Source organism: Eublepharis macularius, chromosome 12 (assembly GCF_028583425.1).
Source record: "Eublepharis macularius isolate TG4126 chromosome 12, MPM_Emac_v1.0, whole genome shotgun sequence".
Lineage (NCBI taxonomy): Eukaryota > Metazoa > Chordata > Lepidosauria > Squamata > Eublepharidae > Eublepharis > Eublepharis macularius.
The window spans coordinates 71,192,685-71,209,217 of record NC_072801.1 but is presented as its reverse complement, the minus strand read 5'-3'; the positions used below and the strand labels follow the sequence as shown (position 1 = coordinate 71,209,217).

At 48.0% G+C, this 16,533-nt stretch overlaps 1 protein-coding gene across 1 annotated transcript in view; it reads right to left on the bottom strand.

Annotated features, from left to right (window-relative positions):
• Nucleotides 1-1,773: 1,773 nt before the first annotated feature.
• Nucleotides 1,774-16,533, bottom strand: part of LOC129338498 (vigilin-like) — a 52,247-nt gene continuing 37,487 nt past the window's right edge. The window contains exons 16-28 of the mRNA XM_054992789.1: nucleotides 15,360-15,491; nucleotides 14,967-15,185; nucleotides 12,446-12,667; nucleotides 11,550-11,768; nucleotides 10,974-11,112; nucleotides 10,710-10,831; nucleotides 10,055-10,159; nucleotides 8,010-8,144; nucleotides 7,744-7,887; nucleotides 6,194-6,373; nucleotides 5,193-5,309; nucleotides 3,578-3,709; nucleotides 1,774-3,255 (exon numbers count right to left, since the gene is read on the bottom strand). Of these exons, the coding sequence (XP_054848764.1) occupies nucleotides 3,163-3,255; nucleotides 3,578-3,709; nucleotides 5,193-5,309; nucleotides 6,194-6,373; nucleotides 7,744-7,887; nucleotides 8,010-8,144; nucleotides 10,055-10,159; nucleotides 10,710-10,831; nucleotides 10,974-11,112; nucleotides 11,550-11,768; nucleotides 12,446-12,667; nucleotides 14,967-15,185; nucleotides 15,360-15,491 (1,959 nt within the window). The 3' untranslated portion in view covers nucleotides 1,774-3,162. The remainder of the gene's footprint in view (nucleotides 3,256-3,577; nucleotides 3,710-5,192; nucleotides 5,310-6,193; nucleotides 6,374-7,743; nucleotides 7,888-8,009; nucleotides 8,145-10,054; nucleotides 10,160-10,709; nucleotides 10,832-10,973; nucleotides 11,113-11,549; nucleotides 11,769-12,445; nucleotides 12,668-14,966; nucleotides 15,186-15,359; nucleotides 15,492-16,533) is intronic.

Sequence of the window (16,533 nt, the reverse complement as noted above, 5' to 3'; positions counted from 1 at the left end):
ATAAGGATGCAGAGACAAAATCCAAGAGGACAATTCAGACGCTCCTCCAAGGACGGAAGCCCAAAAGTGAAGATGATTGTAGGGGTTGAGGCACCAAAAAAAAGTATACAAACAGCTACTGTTGTGTATGCTGTAGTGTAGGAACTCCTGCTCAAATCCAGAGATGTGCTGCCTCCAGGTGGGTCTGAAGGGAATCTCTTATGAAAGCGTGAAAAGGGCCCCAGGGCCTCCACTGTTATGTTATTCTTCTTCAGGGAGCAAGTGTGTGCTACATATGGAAGAGTAAATGTACAGTCCAACTTGTGTATGAAGAACTTGTGGCTGTAAGGCTACATAAATCTATCCTGAAGCTCATGCAAGAAGGGTTTATCACTGGTTGAGCAGCTGGCAGGGCTCAATCCAGGCGGTGGCATAGCTTTTGACTAAAAGATGTCTGGCTCCCAACAAGCCAGGCACACTCTCCTTTCTTCCTCTCACAGAGATGGCTTTAATGGTGATGCTGGTAAAGCATAAGTTATCACCCATGGGACCCTAAAAGAGATGCTGTTTGGGGGCAACCTAGGCTGCCATCCCTGCAAAGCAACTCCAAGTGCTGGTAATGCATGGCACAGACTGGTAGACTGGCAGGTGCGAATAGAGCGGCAACAAAGTGCCGTCCCGGAGAATACAATTATCACGGATAGTCAAATAGCAACAGTCTCATATAATTCCAACGTTATACACAGTCCTTATAACAGTTCACAATGCATAGGTTACAAACTTACTTCCTTAGGTAGTGTATAACTTAACAACATAACTACTTTCTATTGACTATCCCTGTGTATACACATGAGTAATCAACATACAATCAATAGAACGTGAATCCCACACAAGGAGACCCCAAGGGGTGTAATGGCAAATTATATCCAGGTAAGTCTTTCAAGTTCATGTAACTATAAACAATTGATTGTTTATTCTTTTTCTTTTAATAGATGAAGCACGGAGAAGATGGAAATCCGGAGAGATGCCCAGAACTAGGGCCGGCAGATTTTCACTCAGCTCTTCGTCTAGAAAGACTTCATCAGGGGCATTCAACCTCTCTCCCCATAGTAATCATATTCATATACAATCCATTTACAGCACCTGAGAATGATGTGGATTGAAACCCTAGTTCTGGGCATCTCTCCGGATTTCCATCTTCTCCGTGCTTCATCTATTAAAAGAAAAAGAACAATCAATTGTTTATAGTTACATGAACTTGAAAGACTTAACCTGGATATAATTTGCCATTACACCCCTTGGGGTCTCCTTGTGTGGGACTCATGTTCTATTGATTGTATGTTGATTACTCATGTGTATACACAGGGATAGTCAATAGAAAGTAGTTATGTTGTTAAGTTATACACTACCTAAGGAAGTAAGTTTGTAACCTATGCATTGTGAACTGTTATAAGGACTGTGTATAACGTTGGAATTATATGAGAGAGTTGCTATTTGACTATCCGTGATAATTGTATTCTCCTGGACGGCACTTTGTTCCCGCTCTCAGTTTGCTAGTACATTCCGGGGGAAGCCTTTCTGGTTACTTTAGCTGAGCACACATGGCTGCTCTGCACAGTTTAAAGGAGACACAGGGCAACTGCCAAGTTGCCGGGGCAAAGTTTTGCTGATTTGCATTGCAGGAACACCTTGAAATTGCCAGAGTGAAAATGCTGCAGCACTGCTGAACAGCGCACAGGTTGCTCCCGCCCTCCCAAACACGCAGCCCCTACAGACACGCAGCTTCAAGGTGGCTGTTTTTCCGCTCCATTTTATTTGGAATTAGAAAAGTCCACAGTCACCATGTGACTTACAGAGTTTGCATATTTCCTTACTCCAACTTTATTTTTATTTTTTAAATTCTCTTCTTTTGTCTTTAAGGCCAAGAGTGTCCTTCGCTTTTTGTCATTTTTTTTTTCTTATCCCCACCCCTACCGTCACAAACTTGGTTAAGCGGTCCTTCCCTTTTCTTTTTTTCTTTTTGCCACGTCATGCAGACATGGCAGTGCAGGGGAGGAAGGGGGGGGGGATCAGGCCAGGGAATAGGTGGAGCCACTGTGCTCACTTCCACCACCCCCCGCACACACACGCACGCGCACACACACATACACACACACAAAAATCCAGAAGTCACAGTTTGTTTTCAATCTGGAATTGAATGCAGGGACTAGAAACAGAGGGAAGGGGGGAAATAAAGAGCATCTGTCTCTTTGTTCAATGTTGCATATTTTTCCTAACGTTTCAAAGCAAGTGCAACTTGAGGAAGACATGAGGGAAAGAAAGCAAAAAAGGGGAAGGGATGAAAATGGAAAATAAAAAGAGCACAACCAACTCTATGAAAGAAGCTGTGCTAGGAATGAATTGAGGGGAGGACGGCAGAAGGGAAGCTTGCTGAGTGGGTCACGTTTCTAAGTGCTGCTTCTAAAAAGGTTTGTTCCAGCCACTGGGAACCAAAGATCTTGGTCCTAGATACCGCCCCATGGACGCTGCTTGCCCCTCCCTCCCGTTACCTCCTGTCTATTCTGGTAGTGCTTCTCAAAAATCTACTGTAATTGCCTGGAGGGAGGCAAAGAAGGGGGATTTTGCAAGCTTGGAGGTACTGGCAGCCCAAGGTAGGTAGGGGGCTCACAAGCTGGCCTGGAGGGATTCAAAGCAATCTGCCTGTTCTTGATCTTAAGGGTATGGAGCCCTGAAATGCTCAGTTCCTCCAGAGAGGGTTCGAACATGCACCAGAGTATTCTACACCCAGGAGGAGAGAGCAGACATGGAGGGGGAAGGGTCTTGCCTACTCCTTTTGGGGGGCAGGAGAAGGCTGGGATGTATTAATGCCCTGAATTTGGCATGAGAGGGGGAGAGAGGAACCCGCCTTATGAGGCTGGTTTTCAATTTGTGTGCTTACAACCTAGCCTGCTTTGGCTCAATGGAGGGGGGGGGGAGAAAGGGGAGGAGGCTATGGCTTTTGATCAGTTAATGGATTGCACAGAGTCACGGAGAAAAAAAAGGAGCGCAGGAGTCAGCCGCATCCTGACAGCGAGAGGAGATCGGCAGAGAGCCCGCGGCACAAGAAAAAACGCCACAATGCCTGAGGGAGGCAGGAGCCATGCCTGGCTGGTAATGCCACATTCCCCTCAAACCCTCCCCACCTCAGAACTTCTTGGGGCCCCAGACAGACGTTTGCTTGGGGACGACACCCGTGCCGAAGACTGGAAACTCTTCGGCGCTGCTCACATCTGGAGCCTGAAACCGTACAAGGAGAAGAAGAAGAGTCAGCTTGAGAATGCGAGACTGGACACTAAAACAAGGCTTCTTATTCCACACAAACCCACCAACGGGATATAGCTGATCCTTGATACAAAGCATCATCATCATCATCATCATTAAGGAAGGTACTAGACTTCATGGCTCTGGAGAACAGCTTGCAAGACGGGAGCTCCTGCAGAGCAGGAAGCCGGACCCTCCTCGTCCCTCCCTCCCCTGTCCCCAAGGGTGTGTTGTGTCTTATTATTGGTTAACAGTGTTAGAATTCGGCCTGGGAGGAGCCAGAAGTTTTAAGGCAGACCTTATTCCCAGATGCATTCCAAGGGGCATCTCGCACCACAAAGCCCTTGGCTGGGCCCCGGGGCTCCTCCTCCAAGCGAGAGGGGGGCTTCATATATGCAGCCATGGTTTCCGTCTCCACCACATCCATCATCTGCAATGAGAGAGCCCGCTTGTTAATCTCAGAGGCGGCTATTGCATCCGTGAGTGTACTGGTCATGGAACTTCAGAACTGGTGGTCCCTCTCCTAGAAGAGCGACCTGTATTAATCTGTCTTTAAATCCCCTTCAAAAAATTCATAATCAGAACACTGCAATCGGATGATAACTACCATAAATGGTTTCTGTGTCAAGTTTGCAAGCATCAAAACGTGCCTGGTGGTCCAACAAGAACCAGCTCCAAATCACAGAGCTCACAATATTTCTATCAATATGCTCCGGCATTTCTTCACAGGAGGAAGCTTCTGTTGTAGAAAAAAATGCAGGGATGGCGTTTCATTGCCATTGTTTTGGGGATGGGGGCATTGAGGCATTGATGTTGAACTCAACATTATATACAATCTCGTTCTTCATAATGGTCATGCTAGAGCATGACAAAAACAAAGAATCCAGCTTGGAGCTCTGCAGAAGGAGCCAGCTTGATTCTCAATGGCTGAGTTCACCAGGGACAGCAATCAGGTGTCCCACGGCTGACCATTCACTCGGGGACAAGTGCTGCCTGGGGGTGAGGTTTCTGTGGTTAAGTGGTTCGACTGCAAATCAGCACTCTGCGGGTTCGAATTCCGCTACTGCCATGAGTTCAGTAGGTGGCCTTGTGTAAACCGCTCCTCTCCCCAACTGTATTGTGGGGGATAACAACACTAACTTGTTCACCGCTTTGGGAGGGGCACTAATTTGTCTAGAAGAACAGTATATAAACGCAGTTATTATTATTCTAACACGGACACTGTGCCACTTAGTATACAGCAGCGCAATGTAAACTCCCTGCCAAACAACAGCAGCATTACGTGCATTGTATGTTTCCACAACTGGACAATGATGGAAAAAGCATTCCCAATTAAGGGCCTCAACATACTGTACAGGCATGTGGGCTCCCGTGCTCATGAACTGGCAACTGTGTGTGTGTGTGTGGGGGGGGGGGGCAGGGTCAGCACATGTCTGCTCCCCCTATTAAAGACATTGATTTCAACGTGTTGTCTGTGGAAAGCTACATCCATGACATTATCTTGCTAGCAATAAATAACCTTAACGGATGAGATGAGTAGTACTGAACTTCTGCTACTAGAATTAGTACTAATGGTATCTTAATAGCACCCTGTAGCAGTATCTCTGTCAGTTCCCGCTAGCTGCAGCTAATAGAGGTGGACTGACTACCAAGTAGCTGAGAATAGCAGACACGATTTTTCCATCCTCAAAACAACCCTGTGTTTCAGGCTGGGACAGAGTGTCACCTAGTTGCATGGCAGAACAGGGATTTGAGCCTCATCTTCCCAAGTTCTAGTGTGACACATTAAACCGTACGAAACACTGGCTTCCCAGACAGCGAAGCAAGGGAACATATTCTCATCCTCCTCGCCAGCTGTTCAGACGGACGTGCCCCTCCCCCCCTGCCCACATGAATACCCCCCTTCCTCTCACATATTCCTCTTCCAAGTTGAGCAGGTGGTCAATAGCATCGTCGACGTTTTCAGGCAGCCCCGTCACCGTGACCCTGTCAGGGTCACTGGAGCCCGGCTGAGGGAACCGGATGTCCACCTGTACGGAAAAGGCATGTTTGTGTATTACAGAAAACATTAACATATCCATGTAGTATAATGGAACAGCTCAAGAGGTCTCTTCTATATGAGGTCTCTTCTATATGGGATACTATTGCGGGCTACTGCAATATTTATTGTATTTATATCCCTCCCCTTTTTTTAGTACAGTGTCTTCTGCCTTTGCTCGATATGGTACGTTGTGCCTTAGACAGCTTTTGTTGTCTTAGTTCATTGTTTGCGTGTTGGTCTGTCTGTACCAGTAGAAAAGAGCAACAGTCCAGTAGCACCTATAAGACTAACAAAATTTGTCGCAGGGTCACGAAAGCTCATACTCTACCACAAATGTTGTTAGTCTTATAGGTGCTACTGGACTGTTGCTTTTTGTTTGCATTGTTTTCCAGTTCTTAGTCCTACTACATTGTTAACTGGAGGTCTTTGACTGAATTGCTTTTCATATTTTGTAATCTGCCTTGAGTCCCCATAAGAAACGCAAGCTATAAATGCAGTTTTTAATATTTATTATGATGTTAAGCAAGAAGGGTGAGAGTGAACAGATCACAGCCCTTCTCTCTCTCTACCAGGAACAGCAACGCGGCGCTCAAGCTGAAGGCCAGTTGGGCCACTAAATGCGAAAAGCTGTCTTACACCAAGTCACTCCACTGGCCGCTCTGACTGGCAGTAGCTCTCTGCAGTCTCAGGCTGAGAAAGGTCTATCTCAGTACCTGCAATTTGGGCCCCCCTTAGTGGGGAATGCCAAGGACTGATCCTGGGAACATTTGGCTTGGTTTGAAGCTTGGGCTCTATCCCGAGCCACAGGCAGGAACTGCCTCCCCCCCAGAACCCCCCTCCCCCCGCCTGACCCCAAGCAGTGTTTGCCTTTACCCGGAACTCTTCCATGAGCTTTCGGATGGCCTTTCCCCGCCCACCAATGATGCGGGCATGGACCCGGTGATCCAATCGGACATCTTCATTGACCATCTCCTCGAGGTCTGCCACAATTTTCAAGATGGCGTCACGGGCCCCCTCTGCATTCTTCTCGTATCCAGTGATTGTGATGAGGTCCTGTTTTGGAAGCACAGGAATTAGAGTAGCCACATCATTCCTATGTCAGAAGAGACCTACCAGAAGCTAGGTGAGATTCAGACATTTTGTTTCAAGTCTGGTTTTAAGAAGAGTCTCTCTCTCTCTCTCTCTCTCTCTCTCTCTCTCTCTCTGAATCGCTTATTGTGGAACATTAGGGGTGAAATCCTGAAGAGGAACTAAATTGTCATATGCTGGGACAGCAAGGAAGTCAAGAATTCAAGGAAACCAGAAAAACGGCATCTTTGTTCTGCACCTTTGCAAAACAGAGCCACCAAAGCCAACTCAGCCCCAGAATCTGAAGATCCGGCAGTGCCGCCGTGTCACCAGCTAGCCAAATATCCCCGTCTGACTTGATTAAGGGCTCAATGGCAGCTCCTGAAATATCCAAAGAAAGCTTACACCATAACAAATCTATTAGTCGTGAGCCAGAGTCCACCTCATCAGATCCATGAAACATTACATTCAGTTAGCAGAGAAATTTATACCCACAGCTGCACATAGAAGGGCAATGCTACTACTAGGAGCTGCCAAAAGGCCCAGTTTCCCAGGGCCAAAGATGTGACAAGGTACAGTCCAAGTGAAAACGAAGTCAATCAAAAGAGTAGTTGATACAGTCAGAGGGCTCACGGACCACTCTACCAAGCCAGTACAGCACCTTTGAGTCCAACAAGATTACGCTTTCAAGACTCTACCAAGCCCGTGAAGTCTTTAGGGTGTCACCAGACTCCTGTTAGATAAGTAAGTTCTGTTAAGCTGTATAAGAGCTATTTCTTGCACCTGAAGGTTTGGCCTTTGGAGCAAGGGATTAAATGGATCAGGTTTCCCACAATGCCCAGGCAAACACACACATGCAGCTGCAGCATAGTGGTTAAGTGGCGGGACTGCAAATCAGCACTCTGCTTGTTCAACTCCCACTCCTGCCATGAACTCTGCAGGTGGCCTTGGATAAGCCACTCCTCTCAGACCCAGCTCCCCTGCTGTATTGTGGAGATAATAACACTGACTTTCCAGGCATATGCTGCTGTAACAAAGTTCTTATGTGGTTGGGTCACAAATCAGCACTCTGCTGTTTCAAATCCCACTCCTGCCATGATCTTAGCAAGTGACTTTGGGTAAGCCACTCCCTCTCAGCCCCAGCTCCCCAGCTGTACTGCGGGGATTATAATAATAATGACTTTGTTCACCTCCTTGAATGGGCACTCATCTATCCAGAAAGGTGGTATATAAGCACACTTATTATTGTTATGCCATTACGAGCCAATCCGAAAGGGCCACTGGCTTGTAACTTTGCAAAGATCGACTCATAATCCCCTGGAGCCAACCACCGCTGCTGAATAGGAGAGACCCACCTGATTCTCATCCCCTTTATCTGGGAACTGGACAGTGACATCATGGTCCTTACGGATCTGGGAGATGACGGCCCCCTTCTTGCCAATGATCTTTGGGTGATACTTGGGCTCCACGCTCACCGTAAGCTTGAAGTTCCGCAATGCCTGCGAGAGGGACATAAAAAGCCAGCAGTTACAGACTGGCTGAACTTGCTTGGCGGAAGGTAACCAGCAAGGGAAAAGATGGGGAGGGGGCGTGCATTTGTCACACGGTGTTCTGGCAGTACCCGATCTTCCTGCTCAGCCTGCAATTCCTTGACTCTCTCCAAGAGGCCTGTTCTGGCTCGCTCTACGTTAGGTACCAGACCTGTGATCTTGATGATGTCCGACTGCTGCTCAGGTTGCGGCACGGAGATGTTCACCTGGGGACCACATACAGCTAAGGGTTAAAATCAGGGATGCAGATCTGTTAAGCCAACTGGGTTTTGACTGATTAATCAAAATATGGGTGAATGGTGACCAGACAGGGAGCATATTAAACGAGCTGATTTTTTTTTTTACTCTGGCAAGGAAGTAAGGCCCACCCCACAAAAAAAGATTACCGCTTAGATCCTACGAACAGTTCCGCACACGCCGCTGATAGCCTCTACTGCGAAGCATGCTTCCTCTTCCACTAGCACTTCCACTGGCGCACGGGCTCGCTGAAAACCATTCATCTTGTGCAAAGGACAGTGCCGGCACCAGAGGAACTGGGCGTCATGGAGAAGGCCTGTGGAACTCACTTCACCGGACCCAAGCCTGAGTCTCTCTCAGGAAAATACGGGCTGGATCCAGATGTGTTGCCAGAAGCCTCTTTCCACCAGAGGAAAGTGCCACCGTTAGCAGGGACAGATGTATGGGATCCCATCCACCATGTTTAGTTTCCTCCAGAGTATTACTCATCTCCTGGGGGTATTTTATTTCTGCTTTTTTTTTCATTCCTAGCATCTGTTTTCCATTGTATGATTTATAAATTCCTTTGGCCAATTCAGCTAAAATCCTAATCTCATAAGTGTTCGTCTCAACAATGAGTACTTAATTCAGCTAGTTCATTAACATTCATCAGGAGAGTTACGCAATTAGGCAATTCGCCCTCCCAGTTTCTCACTATCAAAAGAATCCCTTTCTTTGATTTTCTTGCTCTTAATGCCCAAATCTGTCCGTTTCATTTAACTGTTTACCCCCCAGCTGCGCAAGATGCCCCAACAAATTCACTGGATCCCACACCGACTTGTGAATCAGTCCCCTTAAGCCCTTTTCGACTGCAGGCGCTTTAATGTTTTGCTGCCACCTGGTGCTGAAGAGCATTTAGATGGGCTTTTCCCTAAGCAAGACTTCCCTGGGGAAACGTCCCCGTGGAACAGAGGAAGTGTGCAGATTTTAAAAAAGAGGAGTTCTTCCTGGAAGTGTCTGCTTTTGACACGTGAAGTTATTAAAGTATGGTCAATACAGCGTGGGGCCAATTTTCTTTTCATGAATGAGCACTAGGGAGGGGGGAAGCCTGCCCTCGTAAGAACCACTTAAACCACGGCCTGGCTAAATTACCAGGGCACCTGAAGGCCTGCCTCCTCCCATGTGAACCAGTCCAATCAGCTTCACAGATCTTTTTCTGTGTGTCTCCACCTTCTGAAGGCTTGACAGGTAGCAACTGAGGACAGCACCTTTCCTGCGGTAGCATTACATTTCTAGAACACCTCCACAGAAATGCTCACAAAGCACCGCCCCTATTATCCTTTAAAATCCCGGGCTAAAAACAGCTTCGCCACAATTTGTGTCCATCGTTTTAAATGAATCCCGTGATTAATCAGCTCTCTCCAAGAGAGACAAGCCTGAAATTAAACATGCACTGATTGATCAGCTAAAAATTCCCGTAATCGGTTGGAAGTCCTTTTAAGAAACAGCTGGGGGAGAGCGAGCGCAACCATGCAACCTGCATCAAGAAATGGAAATGTTTCTAGAAACGAAGCTTGCTTGCGATTCCCCCCCGATGGAGAGTGCACATGTACCCAAGAACAGCTGTGTTAAATGGACAAAGCCACCGATTCTTCAGTGCATTGATACTTCTCGCCCCCGGTGGTAGTTTTCTCCTAATTGTTGCTTGCTGTCAGCACAAGGGGAACATGAAAATTGATTGGGGGGGGGGCACAGAAACTCCTGGTACTTCCAGACCAGACACAGCACACCAGTCCAGTTATGAACAATTTGATTCTGCACAGCCAATATGGTGCATCTGACATCTGAATGTAGAGCTCACACGCAGACCCATGCCACCTTTCAGGTGGCCTGCCTGTACCTCATATTCCTCCATCATCTTGCGGATGCCGGCACCTTTTTGCCCAATGATGTAGCGATGCAGATCAAAGGGGACATCTACATCCACGGTGATGGGAACCAGAGCCTAGGTGGTCAGAATGACAACATCAGAGCTACGGCTATAAGGCGAAGGCATGGCACACAGCAAATCCAAGACTATATATCCCTGACATACAAAGGCACTTCAGAATAGTGGGAGAATGGGCACCAAATTGGCCATGACAACCACTGCTTGATTTCCACTATTGAGCTTTGGGACCTCAGTGAAAAATAAGTCTTGCCTGTGGCAAAGTGAAAAAGCGAGAACCAAGTTCAAATCCAGCACTTTCTACTGGTCACCACTGATTGGGCATAGAAGCACTTATTATGTTTTAACTATGTCATGAAGCATATCTCGAAAAAAGACTCAAAGCAAAACTGGCTGTACCCAATTGAAGCAATTTAGTATAGATTGTCAAATATGGATCTGGGTACAAATCTTAGTCACACACAGCCTTTGTTGAGTCTCTTTGAAGCAGAGCTCAAGCAGTAAGGTAAGTCAGGAACACTCATTACTCTTCTCCTCCCAAGAACCAAAAATCTTCATACAATCAGCCCACCTGGCCACAGCTAGGGCACTCTTCTAGGATGCCTACCAGTAACGCTGCCCGTGCTGACTCGCACTTCTCCTTGCGCCCCGAGATTAGGATGATGTCACATTTGCGGGGAGTGGAGTCTGGCTCAGGGCTCACCTCACCGTTTTCCTGAGGCTGTGCTTCTGAACCGGGTGGTATAGAAAGGAGAAATTGAAGAGAAAGGGGAAGAAAGAGGACAGTGAAAAATAAGCTCCCTGCAAAGAAATCCAATGCTTCATCCTTGCACCTGGGGCTGCTATGCCTCTTTCAATTCCGGACCCCTACCTGGATTGTCGTCTCGCTCTGGGAATTTGATCTGTACATCGTGATCTCGAGTGATCTGCTGCACCCTGTAACCTTTGGCTCCCATGACAACGCGGTGGAAGCGCTGCGGGATGACACATTCCAGCACCACCTGGGCCTCCTGCATAGGGGTTGGGAGACAGAATAAAAGCATGAGTGAGATGGGAAAGGGTGTGGGGGCTCAGTGGCTGAACACTTGCCTCGCATGCAGATGGTCGCAGGTTCAACCCCTGATATCTCCAGTTAAAGAGTCTCTGATCAAGACAGCCACTGTCAGCTGCAGTAGACAACACCAAGTTAGATGGACCAATAGACTGACTTGGTATGGGAGCTATGAGAGGGGGCACTATTAGAGCGCATGGTGCAAGTGAGCTTCATAGGAGGCATTCATGTCAATGTGGTCAGGAACATTTGCAAAACCAGGACCCAGAAGTGATAGAGGTGGTGTTTCGGATTATTCACCTCATATGCCTAGACTGGGCCAAGGAAAAGGGAAAAGACCAGGGGAGGCGACTCTTAAAGCTCGCCCGCCATTCAGGATCGCAAACATGCCCTTACCAGGTCACCAATGATCTCCAGGACGCGCCTCTTGGCAGCCTCCACACAGTCCTTGGCTCCCTTGAGCATCACACGATCACTCTGGACACCAGTACGGGGGAAGCTCACTATGACGCCCCCGTACTCCTCCGCGATCTCCCGCAGAACGTGACCCCGGCGTGCCACAAAGTGACGGTGGTACTTGGGCTCCACCAGCATCGAATCCTCAACAATGTTATCCTGGACAAAGGGCAGGGGGAAGTGGGGGGTGGGGGGTTGAAAACGGCAGGTGCACTCTCAAGCTTTTTTTGCCCCGGTCTCTCCTCAGAATCATGCCTGCTCAGGGAAGATTGTCTCCTCTCAAGATTCAAAATAGTAAAGAGTCCAGTAGCACCTTTAAGACTAACCAACTTTATTGTAGCAAAAGCTTTCAAGAACCACAGCTCTCTTCGTCAGGTCTCAAGACTCAGAAATGTTAAGGCTCTGGAGAGGCAAAGTGGCCAAGGGGGAGGGGAGCTAATGGAAAAGGGGGAGTTTGAGGAATAATTAAGAGGTGGGTTTGTTGACAGGCAGATAGAGCGCTGTTCTGCTGGAAACCAAATACAGTTCACTTTAGATGGACTTCGAAGTGGCTGATGGCATTAACTTAGGACTAAAGTTCGTAAGTTTGGGCTATGGGGAAGAACCCACGTTCAACCTCCCTTTGTTCAGACAGTGAACTGAGTGACCTTGGCAAGACGCTATTCTGCATAACACCCCATGGATTTAGCGTGAGGTTGAACTGCACCTCTGCACTCCTTAAGAGAACGGCTTCTGTGTTATTTATGAGAAGAGGGATTGGAGAGTTGATTCCGGCTCCATTCCTTCCGTCTCTCCAAATCACTAAACCCCTCCCCACCGAATTTCGATATGCCTACCAGGTTCCGGATGAGGGTCTCCAACTCGTGCTGGGCCTGCTGCACCGAGTCCTCCTTTCCCACAATGGTGATGAGCTCCTGGTCCTTGTCGTCGGGAGTGGGGAAGATGATGCGGGCGCCGGTGCGGTCTCTCACTTTACGGATATTGGCACCTCCACGCCCGATCAGGAACTTGTGGTACTCCGGCTTGATGTGCAGCTCAACCAAGTGGTTGTTGATTTGCTGAAGGGGAGAAATGCATCTTACAGAGAGGGAAGGTCAGAGGGCACCGACGAAGCCCATTAATCCCAAGCTAGGTGGCTTCGTCCTCCTGTTATGCTAGCAAGCCAGTTTCTGAACTCAGAAAGAAAATTCCGCTGATAGCCTCATGGAATGACTCTGGCCCAATCCAGCCTGTAAGCTGGCATGCTGCTTGCTTACACTTTTTTGTGTAGTGAAGAGGTGTGGAGCAGGTTCAAAATGAAAGGCTGATATCAAAAGGTTTCAGTCCTTTGTACAGGAGTTAAGTGTTTCCTTTCTCTTCCCTCTGAGACTTGCAATATCCTTTCAGATGGATGACAGGCAGATGGGGCAAGGCATTTATGACGACTGGTCAGCTTTGGGAGGACACCAAAGACTGGGAAAACCTTGATCTGGCCAGGTAGGCTTAGTTTTATAACCAGGAGTGAAAACATTGCATCACTTTGATATGTTTATGCCGCTCTAGTAGCTAAGCAGGTTCTGGTGGGCATTTTGTTCCAGAACCTGATGACTGGACTTGCTAAGGCCTTTGTGACATACGCAGAAGGGGGGAGGAACCTGAAAAGGAGTTGTCCTTTCTGTGTGTGTGACCCTGTGAAGAACAGCATCCTCCTTGCATACACCCCTTCGCATCTCCCAGGGGGAACGCATGTGGGTCTGTAAGTCCGATGTAGGTTCACAACCCTTCTATTTTCCTTTCTTAGTCTGTATCCTCATCCTGAAATTGTATTTACTTTAGAGCTGTGCCTGCAATAACAAAGCTGATCTAGTTAAGTGTACAGTGCCTGGATTCCTACTCAACATGCCTTTGCTTCTTGCTTACACTATGAACATCACCCCATCTTGGCAGTTCTTCCTGGCTATTGATGTGGGGAGGGGGCAAGTAAGAGGTGGAGGCAGCTACTGAAGAAGGCTCTTAACCTCGTTACGGGGGGGAGCGTTGGGGAGTCATGGGAGGATTTCAGCCGCGAAGAGCAGATTTCCCTCATCAAAAGAATGACTTCTGTATCTCCGAGTAGGGCTGTGACTCTCTCACTTGCCCAAGGGCCGTTAGGCCTAAGCAGGGAATTGGAACGGCCTACTGGGAAGAAGCATCACATCCTTAACTTTTATTCATATGAAATAAGATTTCCCAAGGAGATACTGATGGGGGGGGGGGGGAACTTGGCCGGGAATTCTATTAATCCATTTCGCCATTAGCAGCACAGATTCATAAGATCTTTGGTTCTTTGTGTAAAGAGAACATAATCTTGGTAGGAAGTCTGAGTCACAAAAAGGTACTCATACACATTTTCATCAAAGCCAGTGTCAAGGAAAATGTTTGTCTCATAGTTAGCATCTCTACCGATGGATTTTTTTTTACAGCTCTCTCCTTTTACAGGAATTCTCACACAGACACATCCAAAGGAGGGATGTTTTTGTCTAATGGGTGGCAGATTTATCTGGTTAGCTGCCGAAGCTAATGTGATATGGAAGGCTCTGTGACGTTCCTTCGGTAGCAACTCTAGCCTGAAGTTTACTAGCCTCCAGCCCAGTTGTAGGCCAGAGCTAATATTTCTAGAAGACCAAAGCTGTGTGGGTTCAGGATAGCAAAAGGATCTGCTTATTCCCATATGAGCCAAGTTGCAGGCTGAGATTTCTCCCCCAAAGCCTTCCCTTTTGTGCTCCCACAGTCATAAATTTGGTGGGTAGTCACATGGGACAGGCCCTTTTCAAGGGAGACAGTGGAACTCCCTGCCAAGGCAAATTCACCATCCTCCATTGTGGGTGTTCAAGTGTGAGGGTAAAATGATGGAGTTTTCCTAAGTTCTTCTCCCCCATCCCTCTAAATCTTTTCTGCTGCTGCTTCCCATACTGTAGAGGCTCCTCCATTTATTTGCTTCATCTGTGGATGATTTCTGTCGTGTCTCTGAGTGAAATTTCACATGAACTGGTAAAGAATCTTTTTCAGTTTGGTTGTTCACAGCCTTGTGGATCTGGACAAAGATCCAGAACTAAACTGAGAGCTAGTCTGGTGGTTAAGAGCATCAGCGGCAGGACTCTGGGTTTGATTCCCCACTCCTCCGCTTGAAGTCAGTTGGGTGACCTTGGGGCAGTCACAGCTTCTGGGAGCTCTCTCAGCCCCACCCACCTCACAGGGTAATTGTTGTAGGGCTAATAATAATACACTTTGTAAACTGCTCTGAGTGGGTGTAAAGTTGTCCTGAAGTACAGTATATAAATTGAATGTTATTACTATTGTTATTATTCCTCTGCCTATTATGATGGAGGTTTCTGATACCTTCTCCTCAGCGAGCTGCAACAGCTGACGTTTTGCTTTCTCCACCTCCTCTCCAGGCCCTCGGATGGTGACCTTGTCACTGCCCGAGCCCTCTGAAGGGAAGTGGATGTGGACCCCACCACACTCTTCCATGATGGAGCGCACCAGCCGTCCCTTGGCCCCGATCAGCGAGTTGTGCAACTTGGATGGAATAGACACGTCCACTTCTTTTATGTTTGCCTGAAAGGGCAGAAAAGGAAAACGAGAAAGGAGGGCTACAAAAACCCTTTTCTTGGCTTGAGGCAGGAGAAACAGCGCTCGCTCATGAAGCAGATGCAGATTAATTATTCAGATTGTCTCTTTGGGATTTAGGGATGGGGACAGACTAGAGAGGAAACTGCGTCACACACCCACCAGCTCCCTCTGGATGGCCAGGATGCGGTCCCGAGCGCCTTCACAGTTAGCCTTCTTCCCGGTTATCAGGATCACCTCCGAGTTGCTGTTTTCTGTGGGGAGGTCAATCTTGGTATTGGTTTCCTCTCGAATCTATTATGAAGAGACAATATCAAACCTGGACCTTGAGGCCTAAGTGGTCAATGAACTCTAGAAAGGGAAGCACTCTGTGACCCTTTAGATACTAGGCATGGAAAAGCACCTGCCTTCAGAAGGGGCAAATGCGTTGGAATCCATTTAAAGCAAACATCCCAAGTCCCCATGAATGCTGGTCTTCAACTCATAGGTGACAAAGTACCTCCTGCCGAGTTGTGACACCCTAGAGAGTTTGGTCTGCTACACTGGAGAGCCACACTTTCTGCTTTGCTCTTCCAAAAAGAGCAACTGGGCAGTGAAGTGAAATCACTCCGTGGGCTCTGACCAGTGGTTTGGTCTTTTACTACTTCCTGGTGCTGACTTGTACTTCTTAACTGCCATTCCTTTTGGTCTGCTGCCTATGGTTCTGCCTTGATACTACTGAGGTTGCAACTCTAGGCCGCTTTTTCCTGTCATGTGACTAAGGTTGCTACGTCCCTCTATCCTCCTGGCAAGAGAGTTGGGACCTGGTGGCACCTACCTTTCACTGTGCAGCTTTCAATCTTTGCACGCGTACTCCGGCGGCAGCATGATGACGTCACTTCCGTAAGTGATATCTTCGCACCTGCTGCAGGAGCGTACCAGCGCTCCACATGGCTCCGATTCAGCAGGTTTGGGGCCTAAATTGGCCCCAAACAGAGTGCGGGGACGCTCTTGCAGCCAGCACGACGTCACTTACAGGAATGACATTGCTGCACCAGGTGGGAGTGCACACACAGAGCGTGCTCCTGAGGTGCCTGCTAGTGGTGGGCAAGCTCCAGGAGTTTGCCTCCTCCCATTGATTGCTGGGTGATGGGCAGACAAGGGTGCAAATCCCCAGGAGTTTGCCTGCCACTGGCCGGAACCCTACATGTGACCCTGGCATCACATGGCTCCCTTCTTCCTGTCAAGTGACCCTGACATCACATGGCTCCCTGTCACATGTTTGCATTTCAATGGGTCCTGGATCTGGAAAGGTTGATGACCAATGCCCCCAAGCTGCATTTCCAGACCTGTGGGT